Below are 23912 nucleotides of genomic sequence, written 5' to 3'. Positions count from 1 at the left end.
TGGTTTAATTCCTGGGTTGGGAAGATCCGCTGGAGAAAGAAGGCTACCCACTCTAGTATTCTTGGGCTTCCCTGGTGGCTCAGCTGGTAAGAATTCGCCTGCAATGTGGGAGACCTGGGTTTGATCCCTGGGTTGCAAAGATCCCCTGGAGAAGGGAAAGGCTACCCACTCCAGTATTCTGGCCTAGAGAATTCCATGGGCTCCTTGGGGTCACAAAGAGTTGGACACGACCGAGCGACTTTCACTTCCACTTTGATTTTTCTGGGGAGAAATGATGCTTTAAAGGTGAGTATAGTATATTAATGGGCTTATCCTAAATAAATGACAAAAATACAAGACAATGCCCTCAGAGCACACAGAGTAAGTTTTAACACAGTCCATATTTATTCAGTTGGCGCCACTGAGTCTTGATTGCACCTATTTTAGAGTACACAAATGTGTGGGGTTCTTTTCCAGCATTAAAAAGTTCAAGATCATATTGTGACTGGAAATAAGTGATTACCATCTGGCTCGTTTTCCTCACTGCAACCCTTTTGTCACACCCAGGACAGATTTCCTTCCTAAAAGTTAAGGATAGTAATGATGCTTTGGTAGAAAATTTAATGAATATTTACATAGTGAAGCACAAGCTGGGAATATTTTGTCCTTAATAAGAAGCCAGTTTTAAGATAAGGAACATGGAGTAGTATCAAACAGACATTTCTCTAAGGATGAAAGTATAGAGTGATTTTTGAGGATGCTCTGTGAGGCTGGTTGATGTTCTTAGCTATTAATTACCTGGAAGAAAACATGGACAGTGAAATAACAAACCCTATGGTAGCTGTAAGAATTGTAACACCAGCAACAATTATAGAGACTCTACTTAAAAAATACTGTTTCTCAGAATGTGGACTAAGAACTACCTGGAGATGGTGCCCCTTACTGAGATACAGAATTCAGAAGAAAGTAGTGGATGATTAGGGAACCATAATGAATTCAGGTATGGAGAGGGAAGTGTGAAGTGCCATCCAGGTCAAAATATCCATCAGCAGTATTAACTTTGGGTCTCAAAGAGACCTAGGGAAACCTGATGCCATTTTTCATCAACAATGCATGTTTTTCTCATTTTTGTCATCTTTGAAATAGAACTATATCTTAAAATCAGTGATGTGTCATAATTTAATTGGCAGCATTCTTTCTTAATGGATCATAAAATTACTGATGAAATACAGTATAAACAAGGCAAATACTAAGGGGACCTAAGAAGAAGAGAGGAGCCAATGGAAAGAAGATTCCATCATAGCACTTGGCTCAAAATTCATATTATCAAACATTTACTTGATCATTGGGTAAGTGAATGACCTAGCAAAAGATTGCTCTGAGGTAGCACCCCCTAGAACCAGTTTTTTATCTAAATATTTCAGCTTATGGATTTCCAAACCATGTGATTATAAATTCAATTTCTTAGACTGAAGGTTTCAAATTCTTAGAACAAACTTTGATTTTCTACAGAGCTACAGGAAGGGTAGACTTCCTTGTGCTTGCAAGAAGGGGGATAGAGGTCCTTTATTAGAACCCTCTTCCATTGAGATTGTCACCCTCCAAAGGTCCCACTGCTACAGGTTATCAGCTCCAATCCTGTCCCGCCAAACAACAAGCCTTATCTCTAATGCTCTAGGCCCGTGGCCCCTTAACTGTTATACTGAACTCTTAAGACCACTGCAGTGTAGGTTCCTGCTACCTCTCAGGTTCTAGGGTCCCTCTGAACCTTTTGTGTCTGAAGGTTTTTCTTTCTTGGGCATTCATATACATACAGAAACGTGTGTGTGTGTGTGTGTCTACACACATGCATACATATATATTCACACATATACATAAACAAAGATCACCATGAAAATACATCCTTAATCTAGTATCTTTGAATATTGCCACTTTTTTGTTAGAACATTCTAAAAACAAGTATAAGCAAGTGCAGTCTGAAACATTCTGGTTTTTAGAATCTTGGGAGCTTAAGTGTGTTGCCTAAAAAGGTACTTTACCTAAGGGTACTTCACTTGTTGACTGGAGAGCCATCATAACAGATTCATCTTTAATCTAGGCCTTTTCTTGTGAATAAACATATCATTTGGTTTCTCTTGAATTTATCCTAAGACTTCCCTTTTATAGTACACAAATCAAGAAATTACCTAACCACCCTCTAAGCCTTCTCTAATCACAAAAATCTTAGAATAATGAGATTCTTAAACTAGAAGAAACCTTAGAAATCAAATATTCCAACCTAAGATAAGAAAATAGGCCAATAAGGGTGATGAATTGCTTGGTATCACACAGCTAGTTAGCAGCAGTGTCAGAATCTTTCTCCCTTCATCCCGCTATCCTGTCTCCTCTACATACTTCCACTTAATTGTGTATTTTAAAATTGTCATATTTGTGTCGTGATTTTTGTGGCTTCCAGCTTGCTTTCTCTGAGGTAGTTAATAGACTGTGTTTATTTCATCCTTTGGTAAAACAGAACCTGTAACTAAAAGGCATTCTAACAGCCTGTTCCACTAGAGTTAGACCAAATGGTAACTGTGCTGGGAAGGACTTTTCTGACTTCAGTCAAATAGCCTAGAGAACATAATATGCTCTCTCTCCTTTTTACTCTTTGAAAAACTATCTTAATATTTTTTGTCCTAAAAAACCACTGTGGTTTTAATCACTTTTATAGGAATGCCTGCCCCTGCCTTGACAGAAGTAGCCTTACATCATCATACTTTCTTTCTCTCATAAACTGAAAAATATTCTCCATGGTACTGTGAGTTGTGATCTAACACAGTGACTCTAAAAAGTTGTTCTCTGTTTAAAAAAAAAAAAAAAAGAATGAGGAATGAGAAAAGAAGACTGAGGTTTAGTATCCTAGGATAACTTCTAACAATACTTGAGCCTTTAATTATTATCGTATTTATTTGATTCAATTATTACATAGCTCTCAAGTCCCCAAGGTCAAGAAAGATCTTCAGGTTAGCATCTTTAATCAGGAATGAGGACTACTCCAAGTAGTGTAATAAACAACCATGTCAAGAAAAGGACTTGTGCCTTAAATTAACCAAAATGAGAGAGACTGATTCATCTAAATTCCAAAGATATGTTTAATATCAGAAAAAAAGTCAATGACAGATAATGATGAAATAATCTCACTGAAAAAATCCTATGTGAAATAGCTTTTTTTATATTCATATTCAACAATATTTATGGAGCACATTTGACCTAGCAGGTCCCATGGTAGGCCCTGGGGATACAGACATGACTCCTACCCTCATGGAGGGAAAGTCATCACATAAGCAGACCCATGAAAGTAAACGGAGTGTGAAGCTGGGGAGCACAGAAGACACTGTGGTGATGGTAGTGGTTTAGCCGCTCAGTCGTGTGCAGCTGTTGAGACCCAGTGGATTGTAGCTTGCCAAGCTCCTCTGTCCGTGGGATTTCCCAGGCAAGAATACTGGCGTGCGTTGCCATTTCCTTCTCCAGATCTTCCTGACCCAGGGTTTGAAACCATGTCTCCTGCGTTGCAGGCTGTAGGCGGCTTCTTTACTGCTGAGCCATCAGGGAAGCCCAGAAGACATTGTAGGGAAACATAACTGGGGGCCTTCAATAAGGGGGGGTCCCTGAGGAAACAATGTTTGATTTGACATCAATCCTTGAAAAATAATATTTTCTTGTACAGATAGCTTATTTTTATTGATACAAAATTGTGGTTTCTCACTAATGTTATAGAACTCACTTAGACTTTTGGATATTATATGATATATACCCACCTAGGAGAAGGCAATGGCACCCCACTCCAGTACTCTTGCCTGAAAAATCCCATGGACAGAGGAGCCCGGTAGGCTGCATGCATCCCGTGGAGTCGCGAAGAGTCGGACGACTGAGCGACTTCACTTTCTTTTCACTTTCATGCATTGGAGAAGGAAATGGCAACCCACTCCAGTGTTCTTGCCTGGAGAATCCCAGGGACGGGGGAGCCTAGAGGGCTGCCGTCTATGGGGTCGCACAGAATCGGATGCGACTTAGCGGCAGCAGCAGCAGGGGTGATGTCAGAATATCTAATGACCAGAAACGTAGGACATAAAGCAGAATAGAAGCTAAATACAGGAAGGGGGCAGGGTGCTGGAGACTGCCTATTGTGCTGTGCATTAATTGCTTGATCTTGGGGCAGTCTAAGGGTCTTGTGGGAGGAGCTGCAGTGGAAGAGAACCACTAGGGGACTCAGGACCACAGTCTTTGACCAACCTAGCTCCTTGATACATATTAATTGCATATCTGTCGAGAAGGAAATGGCAACCCACTCCAGTGTTCTTGCCTGGAGAATCCCAGGGACGGGGGAGCCTGGTGGGCTGCCATCTATGGGGTCGCACAGAGTCAGACACGACTGAAGCGACTTAGCAGCAGCAGCAGCAGCATATACATACTAAGCTTCTCTATTAAAATAGTCTGGATTAGAATTTAAACTTAGCAGGGAAAAAAAATCCCTTACTATTTCAGACAATCTTATTTCACAAAAGCTATCACTAAGAAAAACTTAAAATATTTTATGAGAATATGAAGCTGCTAGTTTAACACAGTGTTAGTTTTAACAGGTATTTGTTGAGAACTCATATTTCCCTGTATTGTGCTTAACATAAAGTGTGACAATATTTAGCTTACTTGATTTACTTAAGGACAGAAATACAATAAAATAATTTCTATAATTTCTAAATTTAGGCAGTTTAAGAATATATCGAATCTTTGGATTACAATTTAATGTGGTAAGTTCAAATACCTTTTTAAATGTGAGAAACAGGAACATATTTTAGCATATAATTAAATGTACTGAATTCACAAAGAACCAGCAATGGCTGGTACAAAAAAGAATTATGTTATTGCTTAAAGGCAAACATAAACTTATCACTAAAAGAAGAGAATTGTATTACATAATTGAGCTTGTAGGTACCATTGTATGGTCAAGTAGCAATAGAATTATCTGTTTCAATGAGGCTTTCATTTTTCATCTGGAGAAATATGATGAGGCTGGTTCCCTGGTATTAATTCAAGCTTTACAAAATCCAAACATGTTCTTGCATGGTATTTACTATATAATAAATACAATCTTATAGCCAAAGCAGAAATGCTTACATGAATAACTGATTTGAACTAAACACTGTAAATTCATAAATTTGCTTTTGTTCTAGCCTGATGCAAAGACTAGTGGACCTTTAGTCTAACATGTTTGTTTACGTCTTCCTGGCTCCCTTTATTTGAACATGTCAAATAGTTAACAGATATTTACTGATAACCTATTATAACTACATAAAATACAATCATTCTAAGAAAAAGGAGAATGAGAAAATTGTTTTTCTTTGACTTTAATCTCAGATTGTGACATAGACTTTGTGCCTAAAGGTTGACCTCTGACTCTCTTACATCCTCATATGTCTTTCGTCTAAAACAGAATCATTTGATAAGAGCATTATTAAATTTGTATTTTCAGATTCATTTATTAACTCTGGTAGGAGTTAATTAAGAGATGTGTGTCACAGATATTCACATCTGAGTTCATATATCTGAACATCAAAGGCAAATTTGAAACAAAGGAAATGCAAGCTATACTTCCAAGTGACTGGGCCCTTCTTGAAATCCAGGAGCCATGTGGGACCAGCCAGGGCCAAGAGTCACTTCCAAGCCTTGCAAGATCTTTTTGGCAACCTGAATATATTGTCAGAGAAGCTTTTGGGACCCCATGTTTTTCAGTAAGCTTCCATTTGGTGGACATATTTTAATTGAATAGATTGTTTAAACCTGCCTGCTACAAAAATGATCCCCACTCTAACAGATCTGCAGGTCTGGTCCTGGTATATTAGTAGACTTTTCTTCCCATTTACTAACCAGGAGGCAAAAATGTGTCCTTGCATTTGTCAAATGCTATTGAAGCAGCCCTGTGGAGGGATCTGCATGGGCTTTGGGATCTGACAGGCTGAGATGTGAACTGCTCCACCATTAGAATAACCTAAATAAGCTACTTAACCTCTGAGTTTCCTTACCTGTGTAATTGGAAAAACTGCACTTCCTTATACTGTTGTTTGGAGGATTAGGAATAATCTATGCACAGTATTAGGCACATAGTAAGCTCTCAGAAAATAGCAGCTCTTGATTCTGCTTGTTTGTTTTTTGCATTTTGTTTGTCTCGTTTTTGTGGTGGCCCTGGCCTCCAGGGTGAGGGCCAGGGATGCTGCCCAACAGCCTACAATGCACAGAATGGCCCTCCTTCCCTCACCCAACAAAGAATTATCCAACCCAAATGGAAATAACACTCAGGTTAAAAAACCCTGGCCCACACAATAAGCATAATAATTCTAGAGGCAAGGAAACCATAGCAACAGTCAGAATATTCATCACAAATTTCAAACTATCTATGAAGGGAATGAAGGACAGTCGTAGAAAAAAGCATAAAATAAGAACAAATAACTATTAAACAGGCTGCCTAAGTAGGTAGGTGTGGGTGGGTGTGTTTGTGATTTATTTTGAGTTTGTCTTAATTTTTTTCTCAACAGTACACCCATTCTTGCTTCAGATACATATATAGATAGATATAGTGTGATGAAGTCAATGTTCTGTACCACCAATCTGGAATAAGTGGTAACTTAAGCTGTACAAAGGGAGCTTTCAGTAATGTTCTTACTCTTCAAGACCATGAATTAGGAACCTTGGTATGAGTATGAATACATCTAAAACCTAATCATACTAGACACTTAGTATACTTCATGTGCTTAGTTGCTTCAGTCAGGCCTGACTCTTCATGACCCCATGGACGGTAGCCTGCCAGGCTCCTCTGTCCATAGAATTCTCCAAGCAGGAATACTGGAGTGGGTAGCCATTCCCTTCTCCAGGGAATCTTCCCGAGCCAGGGATCAAACTTGGATCTCCTGCATTGCAGGCAGATTTCTTTACCAGCTGAGCCACCAGGGAAGCAGTATACTTCATACCTTGGTGTACAAGAAGGGTTAAAAGGTTTAAATAAAAAAGATCTACTGTGTTTAATATATAAAATTTTTATTAAAAATGAAAGGTAATTTATGATATAATCCAAACAGGATTAGGACTAAAGTTAACTTTGTTTTGGAGGCTATACCATGCAAACTAACAAGATAAACCACTTTAGAGTTTTATGGACTTTTTGTACTTTTGAAATACCTAGGGACATTGAAAGCAACTAAACTGCTAACTTATTCAAGCTGGCCCTCTCACATCAATGACTTTTGTTAGTGTCCTGTAAAGTTGTAATTTAAAAAACCTCATTTATATTTTAAAAAAATCATCACTACTAATTCAGAAAGTCTTATTCCCTTTTGAAGTCAAGTTAGTAAGATGATATAACTGTATTATATTTGGCTTCTCACCTGAGGAATGATATTTTCAAACCACTGCAAAAAGCAAAAAAGCCAACCCAGGGAATGTTTAGAGTAGAAGGAGGTAAAACAATGGGGATAAGGAATTAAGGTCTAGCAGTAATCAGTACTCTATGCTCTCCTCAAATTTCTTAAACAGTGTATGTATTACTGTTCTCTTGGGATATAGAAAATGCCAGAAGATGTATTTAATATATCAAAGGTAATAATTTATTTTTATACTATTTAATTAATTTATTTGAAATAGGATTTTTGAAAATCATTTATAGAAGTAAATGTCTAATTCCTATAGACAGAAAAGTTGGAGATCATTCAAACTATTGAGAATATGAATTCTCTGCTTAATTTTTAAAAATATATAAAATATATACAGTGTGTTTGGTATTACCACACTGTATCTGTCCCAGGAAAAAGAGAGCATCTGACCCTCAGGCCACAGGCTTACAATGAATGTCAATTGGCAGAAAGGAAAATCTCATTTAATTCTGGAGATAATGTATTAAAGAAAAAACTAACACCATAGGCAAGTCTGTAGTTGAGAAATCAGGTTTGAAGACACTCAAATCTGTTTTGTATTTAGCTTCATGGGAACAGAGGGGATTTAGGCTGAACATAAAAAGAATCCTGAGTTGAAGAACATGATAGTTTAGTCTTTCTTACTCAGTTACAGAATTTGGTGTGTCTGCATTCATAGAAACCAGAATCAGTGGTTCTTATAAAGTCACAGCATGACCTCAGCAAAGGTTGAGGAGGAATGATTGAAATCTACAAGGCTGTAAAGAATGTTATTGACACAGTGAACAAGAAAATCCTTGAAAGAGGTGAATGAATACCAAATGAAAGGCCTTATTTTAAACAGCAGGCTACATATTTAAGGATCTCATCAACCCAGTAAAAATAGAAATGTTATATAATTTCTTTTTCATGGTGGTGAACTCATGGTTTATAGATACATAATTAATTTCAGGGAAAACTGAGATAAATGGGGGATTATCTTCCAAGTTGAGGTGAGGAAAGACAAGCATTTCCACTCTGTTGGAGGCAAATAGGCAAAAAGCCTGGGTTTGGGCAGGTGGAGGTCGACGCCTATGTCTGTCCCCTCAACATGTATTAACTGTTTCAATACCATGTGCCAAGCTACATGTACTACAAAGGTAATAACACAACCTCTGCCTCAAGCAAGTCACAGGCTAGTGGGAGACTAGACAAGTAAACCAATAACTAGAATCATGGACACGTTCCCTGCTGCAAATATTTCCTTGAGTTCTTGATGAGATCCTGTGTCCTATTTCCATCTTGTATTCACCCAACCCAGAGTATAACAGCTACTCGCATTGAAAATATCTTTTTTCAGGAAAAGCTGAGGTTTAGATAAATCTTTGTAGCTGTGAAAAAGCCTGAAACCCTGTAGTTCTAACTCTTTGAGGAGGCTGTACCAGAACCGCACAATGCTGCTGTCACTGCCACTGACCTCAAACCCGGGCCAGTGGAGATGGATCTCAAAGATGAGCTGTCCAATTTGTTCGAGGACATCTTCCAGAATAAGATTTTCCAAAACCTTCCATTCTGCGCTTTCCAGATCTGCTTTGAGAACATCAATCTGTAACAAAATGATGAAATGAGATTAGCAGAGTCAGTAAACATTGTTAAAAATACCATTGCTATCAGGAGCATCACTATATAGCTGCTTCCCAAAAGAGCAGACATTGTTTTCAAATTTTAGAGTTAGAAGTCTTTTTCAAATGGCCACTTATGACATGATTTTCTAACCTCACTCCACACACAAATAATGAAATACCAGCCAGAAATCATGATGGACCCTCTTACTCTCTGCCCAGTGGGCATGGATGTCCAAGAAGGAAATGCTGGAGCATGTATATCTCCATGTCCACAGTTTCTCCCCAGCAACCAATATGCTGCTTAGGGGAACTCAGTCCTGGCAGAATGGTGGCCTGTAGAGAAGGACTGGCAGAGGGCCACTGCCTATAGAAACCACCTCAAAAACCTTGACAACCCGTTTTCCCCCACCAATTTCATCAGGATTGAAAGCTAGAGGAAGAGTTCTCAGCTCTCTGAATACTCGACTTGGAAAAAAAAAAGTATTAACAGTATTCCGTGACTTTTTAAAAAAGTATATATCAGTATAGCATTCTAAGAAAAAATTAATAAAACCATTCCCTGTTCATTTAATGAACACAAGTTCACATTCCAGGTGAGATGGAATACAGGATGAAAAGTAAAATGGGAGAGAGTTTGCCATTAAGTTATGAGAAGGATCTCCTTTCTGCTGGCTTTGCACAAAATCCATTAGAATAACAGAATACCAGACACCTCCAGAAAGCAATGAAAGCTAATTACTTACCAAATGCTTCTATATCCTGGCACTATGCTAAGTGCTTCACCTTGCAATATTCATTTACTCCTCTCAATAATTCTGCAAGGGTGTATCCCTATTTAAAGCTGAGGAAATCAGGCTCAGAGAGTAACCCATCCTTGGTCACACAGTTGAAGAGACAGTGGTGAAACATGAATTGAGTCTGTTTACATGGCCCATGTTCTTAATCATGACATGATATTGAATCCCCATAAACCACAAAAGGAAAAATGGTAAATCAGAGTTCCTAAAAGGCTTTTGGTTTGGAAATTAAGGTGCTATTGGAGAGGGAGTAAGGGTCACTGAGTCCAAGTATTGTTAGCATCACCATTTTACATTGGAAAGCAGAGCATTTTCCAGCTTAAAGAATCACTTTCCCACATACATTATCTCAGCAAAACAGCCCTCTAGGTAGGCAAGGATTTGGTAAAAAGGACTTTTCTGCTACCAAGAAATGGGGGAAGGGGGAGTAAAGGGGATAATTTGACCACACAGAAGAAGGCTGGCACATTCAGACACAAACTGGAATAATTAAGATGGAGGGAATCACTGCAATAGAACAAAGCCTATAGTTCCAAGAGGTGACAACCAAACCCTAAACAGCTCTTCGGGAAGCTGCCAACTGAAGTTCCCAAAGTCCTGCCTTGAAAGTGACTTTTCAGAAGAATAGACAAGAACCAAGACCAATCCTGCCCCAGCCTCTCCTTTCTCTCAGGGCATGTCTATTTGACAAGTTTCTCATTTGCAGCTGAGACATGAGGCTGCCAGTGGTAAAATTCCTTATGTGATTTCAGAGTTGACTGGAGAAGTTAACATGGAGTTTAGATACAACTGCTCTTAGAAAATGATCTTTGCCCTGCATCCTGAGACCCGTCAGGAAAGGCTTTCACTCTCTTGCCTTGAACAGTACCTCCTGGTCCACCAGGGAAACAGTGAGGGTAACAACCCCAAGACTATCAAGAGACCTTGGAAAAGGCTGCTGCTGCTGCTAAGTTGCTTCAGTCATGTCAGACTCTGTGTGACCCCATAGACAGCAGCCCACCAGGCTCCCCTGTCCCTGGGATTCTCCAGGCAAGAACACTGGAGTGTGTTGCCTAGATATCCATAAACCAGCTTTTTTTCTTAAATTCAATGGTTCTAAAATCAAAGAGAAAAAGTTTAAAAAAAACAAAAACAATCTTCTTTTCTAAAAGGAACTGACCTTTTAGAAAAGGTTCCATGTGAACATACACAAGGCTGGAATAATTCTCATGACTTGGATACAACAGAGCTAATTCATTCTTTTGTCATTTCTGCTGCCCTGGTGCATCCCTTGGCTTTGTTTAATCTTTGAAGTTTTAAGCAGAATATTCCTGAATTAGGATAAGTAAGCTGCTGAAAGAAACATTAAATCAAAACTTCACAAAATTTTCTAATTTATACAGAAAATATCCAAAACTCAAAGCCAATATTTGTTGTGTCAATTCACACAGTGAAGAATTTCTTGGGTTTCTTTATAGATTCATCTCTGAGTTTGAATATATTGAATGTGATCTATAAAAATTAAAGTATTTAAGGGGCAGGATAAAGTTAATCAGCCTAAAATTGACCTAAAAACTATACTGGTGAATTATAGGGGAATATGCCTAACATATTCTTTCCAAACATATTTTTTAAATAAGCCACCAACATACCTAACATAAGCTATTAATCAAAAGTTATAAGCAACTGGGAAAAAATAATTAGGTTAAGTCAGAGTAAATGCATGCTTTCTTTAGAAATTCAATTTTCATTTACAAAAAGTATTTCAAATGTGACCACACTCCCCACCCCCTTCTGAATCCAGTGATAGAATTCTCCATTTCTATCAGAATGACTGGAGAAGGCAATGGCACCCCACTCCAGTACTCTTGCCTGGAAAATCCCATGGACGGAGGAGCCTGGTAGGCTGCAGTCCATGGGGTCGCTAAGAGTCAGACACGACTGAGTGACTTCACTTTCACTTTTCACTTTTCATGCATTGGAGAAGGAAATGGCAACCCACTCCAGTATTCTGGCCTGGAGAATCCCAGGGACAGGGGAGCCTGGTGGGCTGCTGTCTATGGGGTCACACAGAGTCGGACATGACTGAAGTGACTTAGCAGCAGCATCAAAATGATATAAGTTGATCTCAACCATGCAGCCCAGGGAGAACACAGCACTGAGGAGGCCACAGCTCTTTCCTATCTTCCAGCCTCGGAGCGCAGATAGCCAAAAAACCATGAATAAAACATGGTCTTCTCTTCCACGGTGCTTTTTCTATTTCTTGCCTTTTAGAATGTTATATTACCACAACAATTTTGCAAGTGTAATTTCCATTATTACTGCATAATGCACCCAATATTATTGTTATTATAAGGTGCTAAACATCTCTGAATAAGATATGCCACTTTTAACATTTTAATATCAGCTTTCAACAATTATAGCACTAAAAATCATGCAAATTATTATATCAGAATAATCAAGTGCCAATCCTAATACAGTTAGGTTAAATCAGGTTTCTTGAAAAAAACAACTAAATGTAAGTTCTCTGTAAACTCTGGAATAACCAGACATATTCTCAAAGAAAGTAGATGAAGCAGCCTACTTAGCATAACTTCAGAGGTCCCATCAAAGTTACCTCCTTTCCTTTGTGCCTGAAATATATAATAAATCACCTTTAATAGAACTTTTTGAGGAAATGAGAATTTTAATTTTAACTGGATTAAGATGTGAGGCTATCTGACAGCTCCCTCTTCATGGGTACAAGTTTATCCCGTGTTCATCCACCCAGAACTGCAAAGATGAGAGGAAAGGGGGGTTGGTGGTAAAGTTTATTGGCATAACTATTAGCTTGCTAGATCTGCTATAACAAAGTGCCACAGATTGTGTGACTTCAACAACAGAAATTTACTGTCTCAGAGTTCTATAGACTAGACGTCCAAAATCAAGGTGGCCAACAGTGTTGGTTCCTCTGAGAGCTATAGAGGATGCTTTGTTTCATGTCCCTCTCATAGCTTCTGGTGGTTTGCTGGAAATCTTTGGCATTCCTTGGCCTCTGCATGGCTCTGATCTGTCTTCATCTTACACAATGTTACTCCTGTTTCTATAGTCCAAATTTCCCCTTTATAAGGACACCAATCATACTGGATTAGAGACACACCCTACACCATTATGACTTCACTTAAACTAATTATCGTCTGTCTTGACCCTGACCCTATTTCCAGTTAAGATCACATTCTGAGGAACTAGGAGTTTCAACCTCAGCATATGCATGTGGCTGGGGATGGGGGGAGTGGGGGTGTTGCTACTGCTATAGAGCTTTGGCAAGGTAGTATGTGTTCAGGAGCCCATTTCCCGGGGCCAGTGCCTAGGGAAAGAGTCTTGTACCACAGATCTAAGCGCCAGCAGCTATCTGAGGGAACTGTGGGTGTTATCCTGTCCGTCCCTACCCCAGCCAACACTGAAAGTTCCAGTCTTGCTAAGTGTCAAACCTAAAGCAGATCAATAAGCCTCCAAAGCCAATTGAAACTACCGTCATAAAACCCCTATGCTTCAATCCCTGGGTCTTTCTCAGCCACACAACGAGGCCTAGCAGGTGCAGCTTGTCTTTGATAACTTCCTGTTCCCTAACTCATTCCTTTCCCTCCTCTAGAACTCCTTCAAGTAGTCAACTTCCTCATGCCTACACTCCCCACCTGAGTCTTTTCCCCTTCAAGAGGGCCCTCCAGCAGGGTAGGCAGATTTTGTTACATGCCTGCAGACTAGCGAGAGGGCAAAAGTGGAAGCTGCAACATCTTTAAAGGCCTGGGTTTAGAAATCGCCAGCGTCATTTCTGCTGCATTCTATTGGCCAAAGCAAACCACAAGGCTAGCTCAGATTCAAGGGGAGATGAAACAGATGCCCCTTTTGAGAGGAGGAGTGGCATACACAGAAAGAGTGAGATGGTCGTTATTCATGGCCATGTCTGCATATACTTGACCTCAATCATCGAAAAAAATATTATTTTATATACAAATCCATGAATGAACTACAGTATTACCATAGACATGAGCCTTAACTGGACACAAGCAATACTCCAGGAAAACTGAATAATAAAGCATTTAGTCATCAGAATATTATTAAGGAAAGGACATTAGGGAATTCCCTGGCAATCCAATGGTTAGAACTCCATGCTTTCACTGCCAAAGGCTGAGTTCAATCCCTGATTCAGGAATTAGGATCCTCCAAGCCACTCAGTGTGGCCCCTCCTCCCCCCAAAAAAGGCAGGTTAATTAAAACATGGCATTTTCTATTAGATCTGGCTTTCTTTGGAAGCTGACAGAGAATCTGAGATATCCAATGGATTAAGGATGACTAATAAAATTCTGAAAAGAACAAGTATATGTATAAGTCCTAGATATTATATCAGTCTACTAGGGCTACTATAACAAAATACCACAAACTGAGTGGCTTAACATCAAAAATTTGTTTTCTCACAGTTCTGGAGGCTGGAAATCCAGCATCAAAGTGTAAACAGATTTGATTTCTCCGGAAGCCCCTCCCCGTGGCTTGCTGATGGTGCTTCCTCACTGTCCTCACATGGACAATGAGGGCATTGTCCTCTCCTCTGTATCAGGAGCACTCCTGCTACCTCTTCCTCTTCTTACAAGAACAGCAGCCCACTCTAACAACTTCAACTAACCTTAATTACCTCCTTAAAGGCTCTGTCACCAAACACAGTCATATTGAGGGTGAATTTTGGTGGGGAAACAATTCAGTCCATAACAGATATAAAACAGGTACTCTTGATGTACACTATTTAGAAGCAACCAGTATCTCTTCAGAAAGAGTTTTAAAATCCATCCCTGTTATTGCTGATGCAGGCCAGCTGCTGGAGAAGACCAGCAGTTCCTCCTCCTCCATTGTTGTTGTTCAATCACTCAGTCGTGTCTGACCCTTTGTGACCCCATGGACTACAGCACGCCAGGCTTCCCTGACCTTCACCATCTCCCAGAGCTTGCTCAGACTTGTCTATTGAGTCAGTGATGTCATCCAACCATCTCATCCTCTGTCACCCTTCTCCTCCTGCCCTCAATCTTTCCCAGCATCAGGGTCTTTTCCAATGAATCAGTTCTTCACATCAGGTGGCCAAAGTATTGGAGCTTCAGCTTCAGCATCAGTCCTTCCAATGAGTATTCAGGACTGATTTCCTTTAGGATGGACTGGTTCATTCTCCTTACAGTCCAAGGGACTGTCAAGAGTCTTCTTCAGCACCAGAGTTCGAAAGTATCCGTTCTTCAGTGTTCAGCCTCCTTTATGGTCCAACTCTCACATCCATACATGACTACTGGAAAAACCATAGCTTTGACTATATGGACCTTTGTTGGCAAAGTGATGTCTCTGCTTTTTAATACACTGTCTAGGTTTGTCTTCCTCCATAACTAACTGCTAACTCCAGTGCTGGGTGGTAAAAATGTGAGCCACCTCACATTAATTGAAGGCGATTAAAATCTGTGGCAGATTTTATTTTGCAAAGATGGTCTCACCATTAAATCCCATCTCACATGCTTTTCTACAATATGGCCTTGACCTTCCTCCCACCAACAGATGAAGTTGATGTTCCCTCCCCAAGGATGGCTTCTTGGGGTGGGCAACCTGCATAGTCACACCAGGCCCCACACTTAGAAGGGCTCAACATTTGGTTTCATGCTCTACTGTTGCTGACTTGAATTTCTTAATATGTTTTGAACAAGCGACCCTACACTTTCACTTTGTACTCAGCCTCACAATTATGCATCCTGTTCTGTGATCCTGCCCTTGAATATTGATGGACTCGTGACCAGTGACTACTAAAGTATGGTAGAAGTAACTCTAGGTGATGATACCCAAGCACAGGCTTTGTTCACTGATACTCTCTCTCTTAAAAACTTCAGCCACAAGGCAAAGTATCCAAGTGCCCTGAGGCCATCATGCTATGAGTCCAAACTAGCCCAAACTAGCCCTTGCAGAGAGACCACACAAAAGGGACTCTGAATCAATTTGCAGAGAGTGATGCCTGACCGACCCCAGTTGCTCCAACCATCATCCAACTGCAACCTGACAAGAGACCCTGAGCCAGAACCACCCAAAAAAGCCCTCCCCAAACACTGACCCCCAGAAACTGGGAGAGATCAATGATCAATTACTGTTGTTTTAAAAAACTTAAGTTTTGCGGGTGACTCATAATGTAGCAGGAGATAACTAGAACAGAGACCAAGTGCCATTTATGCAAACCTTCTTTTGAAATGTTAAAAGTTAATTGCATAGTGTCAAATACTATATATTCCAAAGCTGTGACTTTTAGATTTTAATGTATATTTAGCCAAAAATATTTTCTTATTAAAAAACAACAACAACAGTATGGGACTTCCCTAGTTGTACAGTGGATAGGAATCCACTTGCCAATGCAGGGGACACGGGTTTGATCCCTGGTCTGGGAAGATCCCTTGGAGAAGGGAATGGCCATCCACTCCAGTATTCTTGCCTGGAGAACTTCATGGACAGAGGAGCCTGGTGAGTGAGATACAGTCCATGGGGTTGCAAACAGTTGGACACTATTGAGCAACTAAGACTTTCTCTTTTTCACCAGAAGATCCCGCGTGCCCTGGAGCAACTAAAGCCCATGCAGCACAACTACTGAACCTGCGCTCTAAAGCCCTCAAGCTGCGTCTACTGAAGCCCGTGTGCCTGGAGCCTGTTCTCCACAACAAGAGAAGTCACTGCAGTGAGAAGCCAGTGCCCACAAGGACGAGTAGCCCCACTCAGTGCAACTAGAGAGAGCCTGAGCACATCAGGGAAGACCCAGCACAACCAAAACTAAATAAACTTTAAAAAAGGTACAAAGTCATTATATAAAAATTAAAGCTACAGATAAGCAAAAAGAAAAGGAATTAAGATACCTGTGATCTAGAGTTTAAAAACACCTGATATATTTCTTGCTAAACATTTTTCTTTGCCTTCAACACACACACACACACACACACACACACACACGCACGCACAAAACACACAGTTTACAGCCTACATGGGAATAATTCAGATACACATGCTGTTTATAAAATTAGAATTATACTGTTTTAAATTTGCTTTTTAATGTAACAGACCATGAATATTTTTTCAGGCCAACACATTTTCAACTAAAATGTTCTCTCAAATAGTGTCTCTGGGAGCTTTCATAAGAATGTGGATTCATTTTGATATTTGGCAAAACTAATACAATTATGTAAAGTTTAAAAAATAAAATAAAAATTAAAAAAAAAAAAAAAAAAGAATGTGATGCAGGTGAGTGAGGCCCCTGCAGTACTGACGCAGATGCGGGGGAGGAACAGACCCTCCACCTTGGTTCAACAGGAGCAGCTCCCCTTTTCTTCTTTTATATGTTTAGAATCCTTTGTGAATTTGTGCTTGATAAAGAGATTTCCTGCTTAAGAAAAAAAAATTTTTTTGGAAGCCTCCGTCTATAACTTGTGTTTTTAACAACTTCTATATTGGTTTAATTTACTTAATCAAATCCCCCTTCTGATGGTCATTTAGGTTCTTTCCAAGTGGATGATGTTGTCAACTGAGGTGTTCAACAAACTTGCAGCTAAATATTTAAGCATGTTCAGTTCTTTCTTTAGAATATGAATACTTCCAGAAGAGAACTGGCAGGTTCAAAACATAGACACAGTTTACACTCTTAATAATTTTACTAACCAGTAGCCCCTTCCTGTCCCTGCTCTCAAGAAACTGAGGACAAACCAGATTGTGCTAAGACTGGGAATCTGTGCAGACAGACACACCACAAAAATCCCTGCCACTGTTATTAGTTAGGTCATCACTGGCTTGTTTATATTATCCTAAAGCTACATGATACTCTGGAGCATTCCTAAACAAACCTATGCTTTTATGTCCCGGTGATTCACTAGAGTAAACAAAAAACTGCAGCCATTTAAAGAAAAGAAACCAAGCAAATCAATTTTAACTAAGTATATGTTAAACTGTCTTTATATAAAATTTTAAAACATTTTAATGAAAACGCTTTATCTATTGTGCTGTGTGTGTGCATGCTAAGTCACTTCAGTCGTGTTTGACTCTTTGCAACCCTGTGGACTGTAGCCCACCAGGCTCCTCTGTCCATGGGGATTCTCTAGACAAGAATACTCGAGTGGGTTGCCCTCCTCCAGGGGTTCTTCCCAACCCAAAGATTGAACCTGGGTCTCCTGCATGGTTCTTTACCACTAGTGCCACCTGGGAAGCTCCCTATTGTTCCATATTAAACCTTTAAAAGGAGATAGATTATCTTTTCCACCCATAAAATGTGTGTTAAAGCTGCAAACTGGTTATTTATCGTTGTTCAGTCGCTCAGTCATGTCTGACTCTGTGACCCCATGGACTGCAGCATTCCAGGCTTCCCTGTCCTTCACTATCTTCCAGAGTTTGCTCAGACTCATGTTCATTAAGTCAATGATGTCACCAAACCATCCAACCAACCTGTTTCTCTGTCACCTGCTTCTCCTCCTGCCCTCAATCTTTCCCAGCATCAGGGTCTTTTCCAATGAGTCAGCTCTTTACATCATGTGGCCAAAGTATTAGAGCTTCAGCTTCAGTAGCAGTCCTTCCTATGAATATCAGGGTTGATTTCCTTTAGGACTGACTGGTTTGATCTCCAGGGACTCTCAAGAGTCTTCTCCAGCACCAAAATTTGAAAGCATCAGTTTTTCAGTGTTCAGCCTTCTTTATGGTCCAACTCTCACATTCATACATAACTACCGGAAAAACCATAGCTTTGACTATACGGACTTTTGTCAGCAAAGTGATGTCTCTGCTTTTTAAGACACTGTCTATGTTTGTCATAGCTTTTCTTTCAAGGAGCAAGTGTCTTACCACCCTTTATAATTGCCATGCTAATTAATCATTATATTAATCAAAATCTCTGGCTAAAAGCCAAAACTACATAACACCAATAAAATGTCAATATTAACCACACAGCTTATCAATCAACTAACACAGAACAAGGGACTTCTTTCATTTGTGCCACAATTGACCTACAAACACAACTGCTTGCTTTTAACATGGGCAGTCTGGTTTTGAAGCCAGAATCATTTACTATGTATATGGCATTTACAGATATATCTCACAGTTTGTAAAAGACAGATTCCTGAAAAAGAGTGTGGAAATTGAGTTTTGGAATTAGGCTCTATTTTTAAAATTATTACTTATTTAACTGTGGTGTTGGAGAAGACTCTTGAGAGTCCCTTGGACTGCAAGGAGATCCAACCAGTCCATTCTGAAGGAGATCAGCCCTGGGATTTCTTTGGAAGGAATGATGCTAAAGCTGAAACTCCAGTACTTTGGCCACCTCATGCAAAGAGTTGACTCATTGGAAAGGACTCTGATGCCGGGAGGGATTGGGGGCAAGAGGAGAAGGGGATGACAGAGGATGAGATGGCTGGATGGCATCACTGACTTGATGGACGTGAGTCTCAGTAAACTCCGAGAGTTGGTGATGGACAGGGAGGCCTGGCGTGCTGTGATTCATGGGGTCGCAAAGAGTCGGACACGACTGAGCGACTGATCTGATCTAACTACTCACTGAGTTATTCACAAATTTTAATATTTTAAATTAAAATTAAAATTCACAAATTTTAATATTTTAAAATTAATTTATCAGCAATTACCTACCACCCTAAAAATAAATGCTATATTCATTCTCCATACTCACTGTGGTTTAGGTCAATATTCAATCATAATTTTAAAATTATTTTATTAATACAACCTCTTTTAGTTTAATTATGAAAAGTTATTTAATGATTAAAGCAAGGCAAATTCAGGCTTTTAAATAGCATCTTCTTAAAGCAAGATATATCTCTGCACCTACAAAATTAAAACCTGAATGAACACATTAGAAAGAGGATCATGTTTTGTAGAGAAATAGAAGAAATTAATCCATCTTAAATGAACAAGAGGATTAAAAATGTCTTTAAGAGCCTTAGACTTTAAACACACTAAATCAGGCCCCATTATCACCATTCGCTGGCAGAAATGTAACATTACAGGATACCTGCTACCACTAAGAAATGGGAGATAAGACTTGCCCTGCATAGTACGGGAAATATGAAGGTCACTCTAAGCTAATGTAGGACCAATTCTGAACTAATAATAAAAGAAAATAATTTTATGTAGTAATCAGCTCACAGAAGTGACCTCTACAGGGAGCAACACTCTGTAAATGAATTTTAAAGGAATTCAGGGAAACATTTACAAAGACTTATTTTGTCAAATATCTAGCCTATTCCAAAGGAGCTAACCTGAAGCTGCTGGGCAAGAAACTTCTGGACTGGGATAACATGTAGCAGCAGAAACATAGGTCAGGGACAGAAATGGGTGAGCCAGTGACACATAAAGAAGTCAGCAGGGATTCATATTGATGTTTGACAGAAAACAACAAAATTCTGTAAAGCAATTATCCATCAATAAAGAAAAAAAAAGGCAGAGGTCTACTGGTGACATGCAACAGAAAGGAACCAAGAACAAATTTAGGCAGGATTGAAGTGTCAAAAAGGGACCTTGCCCGGAACAGAGTCAGATAGCTACAAGGACAGCACCAGGCAACTGCTTGAATTTCCCAGATCATAAAAAGTTCTATTGGATAGTGCTGTTCAGAGTATCACATGCATCAGATATATCAAGTGAGCATCACATGAATCAGCTGAGGCCAGTGGGGGTAGGGGGGGTTGTGAATGCACAAGTTCTGATTCAGTGGATCTGGAGTGGGGCCTGAGTGTTTGCATTTTCATCAGGATCCCAGCTGATAGTGATGTCACTGGTTTAAGGATGACACTTGGAGAACCATTAGACAATACTGAGAATCACTGGACTTGGCTGATGACATTGGTTGAGTTTTTATGGTTTTCAAAGGACTTGACTCCAAAATCACTGCAGATGGTGACTGCAGCCATGAAATTAAAAGATGCTTGCTCCTTGGAAGAAAAGCTATGACAAACCTAGATATCATATTAAAAACCAGAGACATTACTTTGCCAACAAAGGTCCATCTAGTCAAAGCTATGGGTTTTCCAGTAGTCATGTATGGATGTGAGAGTTGGACTATAAAGAAAGCTGAGCACCAAAGAACTGATGCTTTTGAACTGTGGTGTTGGAGAAGACTCTTGAGGGTCTGTTGGACTGCAAGAAGATCCAATCAGTCAATCCTAAAGGAAATCAGTCCTGAATATTCATTGGAAGGACTGATGCTGAAGCTGAAGCTCCAATTCTTTGGATACCTGTTGTGAAGAGGTGACTCATTGGAAAAGACCCTGATGCTGGGAAAGACTGAAGGCAGGAGGTGAAGGGGACAACAGAGGATGAGATGGTTGGATGGCATCACCGACTCAATGGACATGAGTTTGAGTAATGGTGTTGGTGATGGACAGGGAGGCCTGGCGTGCTGCAGTCCATGGGGTTGTGAAGAGTCAGACATGACTGAGTGGCTGAACTGAACTGACCTCATAAGCAGATGCAGAAAGTATCTACACGCTGGTAATCTTTGGCCTGAGAAGGTATATGTTGTTTTCCCAACACCAGTTGTTTCCTTAATTAGCATACAGTTAGCTCAGGGATTCCTAAACATATCATCAAGGTGTTGGTGAGGCTTGTAACTCCTTGAAACTGTGTACCAAAAAATGTGTGTTTATGCCCATGAGCACTTTTCTATGAAAATTGAAGTTCCTGGGACCTTACCTCTGAGGCCAGTTGCCTTATCCCATGGATCAGAGGAAAACAACAGGCTTTCTACTACAGGGCTTTCTTGAGATTAAAGGAGAAATGTACATAACTCACCATGCACAGCACCTAACACAGAGTATGTGCTCCTTTGGTGTTAGCTATTAATTTTACCAATTCTTAATGTAGTCCATAATCCCTTCACACCCCTCCCCTCAGTTAACATTATCATGTTTAATCTAACATTAAAATGTGCCTTGTCTGCACCATAGCAGTTATGTTTGGGGAGATAATTCAGGGATAGAATTAAATTTTGTACAGGAAATATACAGAGATATTTCAAACATGATAGTTAAGAATCATCTCTATACAGCACATTGGCAGGTGAAATTGAAAATAGTTTCAACTACATTTCCATCTGACAATGGGCAAAATAGGTAGAATTCTTATGCCCTAGACTGAACACTAAGCTGCATGAAGCCATTAACTTATTTTTTATAATCTTTAGTTTGTATATTTTTAAAATATTTATTTATTTATTTGGCTGCACTGGGTCTTAGTTGTGGCATTTAGATCTTTGTTGCAACTTGTAGGATTTTAGCTGTGGCATGCAAACTCTTAGTTGTAGCCTGTGCGATCTAGTTCCTTGACTAGAGCTCGAACCCAGGTCTCCTGTACTGGGAGCACAGAGTCTTAGTCACTGGACCACCAGGGAACTTATTTATTTTTGAACCCTTAGCTTCTAGTTCACTACCAGGCATTATCAAAAATAGATGATAGGTGGATGGCTGAAAAAATGAATACATAGAGAGGTGGATGAATAGGTGAATGGACAAACAGTTAAAGGGACCTCCGAGGATCCAGGTTCTGGAAGATTAGAGCTAGTAGCTATATGTGAACATCTGGTCCAACTTTCTCATTTTCTAGACAAGGAAAACTGAAGCCTAATGATTTGTCCAAGATCACAAATTAATTCATCAGTGGCAGATATTCTACATCTCAAACATCACTCTCTGCTTTGAGTCTTAGATACACCTACACATTATACACACACACACACACACACACATCCCCATTAACATTCATCAAACATTAATACAGCTTTGAGACAAGTCTACAACTCTAAGCTTCATTTTCCTTGAGACTTAAGGACTAGTGAAGTGTTTTATTTAATGACTGCTACAATATTTGAGAAAGAAGCATGATTCCTTTCTTCTCTCAAGATCTCTCTCTGCCAAGAATCACTCTGCACCAGAAGTACCCGGAAAAGCACAATCTGGCGTTTTCTAAATTTGCTTCTGATCAATACCAGCTCACCACTAAGAACATTAATACAAATTCATATCCCATAAAGTGCTTTCCTCTTAGTAGAGAAAAATAGCAACATATACTATTGTTTAATTTAAAGGGAACTATAGCATGGCAGAGATATCACTTGCCCACATAACTATTATTCTTCTTTCTCAATAACAAAACCGTCATTTCCAGTTGATCACATTGCTGCCCAGATAAAAGACTATATTTCTTCATCTCTCTTTTGGCTGTGTGTCTAAAATCTGACCAAAGAGATAAAAGCAAAAGTGTCATGTGGGAGTTTCAGTAAGTTCCCTTTAAGGGAAAGGCTGTACTTAGTGTTTCCTCTGTCCCTTTGCCTGGAGTATGTGATGGCTGGAGCTGCAGCAGCAATACTGGACCATGAGGAGAAGGATTACGCCCTAAGAAGAAAGAAGAACTGGATGAAGTTTGGATACCTGAGGACTATGGAGTCTCTATACAAGACTTGTACTACCTACCTCTAGAATTCTCTTATGTGAGAGGAAGACAATTTTCCTACTGTTTAAACCAATATAATTTTTTTCACATGTAAATTAACCTAATTTTAAATATATTCAACCTATTATGGTATTCTTAGCTGTTGTTGCCCCTGTGGAAATTTTACTTAGAGATGAAGTCTTCTGTGAAGAAGTAGTTAGTGGTAGTGAAACAGCCCAGCAACCCATGCCTGTTAGAAGTTAACTTATTCATCACTTACTGAGTTAGTAAGCAATTTTCTAATTCTGGAATTGCCACTCTTTCTGTAGATCCCCTACCTATTTCCTTCTTATTTCCTCCTCCTATACTCCAAAACCATGGCAATTCCTCTCCTTTCAGAATTCTCATGACCACTACACTGCACTCTCCCTTCCTCTCTCAGCCCAGAAATTTACAATGCATTAACAAAACGGATCTGCACAAATCACACCTGATCAGTTCCTTTAGCCTTAAAAAATCTAGGCTTGAGGTGTCATGTTAATGAAGTTAGTACTCTTCTTTATCTATATACATTTAAAAGTGTAGTATATGCATAAGAAGCCAGATACTGACTTATTTTGACCATTCAATGAATTCTACACATCTGTATGTTTTTACTGAAA

General features: G+C 39.6%; 1 protein-coding gene across 3 annotated transcripts in view; it reads right to left on the bottom strand.

Annotated features, from left to right (window-relative positions):
- Positions 1-2899: 2899 nt before the first annotated feature.
- The window catches only part of METTL24 (methyltransferase like 24), a 126728-nt gene continuing 105715 nt past the window's right edge, over positions 2900-23912 (bottom strand). For 2 of the 3 annotated variants that reach the window (XM_055535212.1, XM_055535210.1), the window contains exon 5: positions 7070-9003. In XM_055535212.1, coding sequence (XP_055391187.1) covers positions 8689-9003 — 315 coding nt within the window. In that variant the 3' untranslated portion in view covers positions 7070-8688. Of the gene's footprint in view, positions 3627-7069; positions 9004-23912 lie in introns of those variants that run through there. The other variant, XM_055535211.1, reaches the window with a different exon arrangement.

The sequence above is a fragment of the Bubalus kerabau genome, chromosome 9 (genome assembly GCF_029407905.1).
Source record: "Bubalus kerabau isolate K-KA32 ecotype Philippines breed swamp buffalo chromosome 9, PCC_UOA_SB_1v2, whole genome shotgun sequence".
NCBI classification, from domain to species: domain Eukaryota; kingdom Metazoa; phylum Chordata; class Mammalia; order Artiodactyla; family Bovidae; genus Bubalus; species Bubalus kerabau.
Note: the sequence above shows the minus strand (reverse complement) of the source record. Positions and strands in the feature narration are given on the sequence as shown.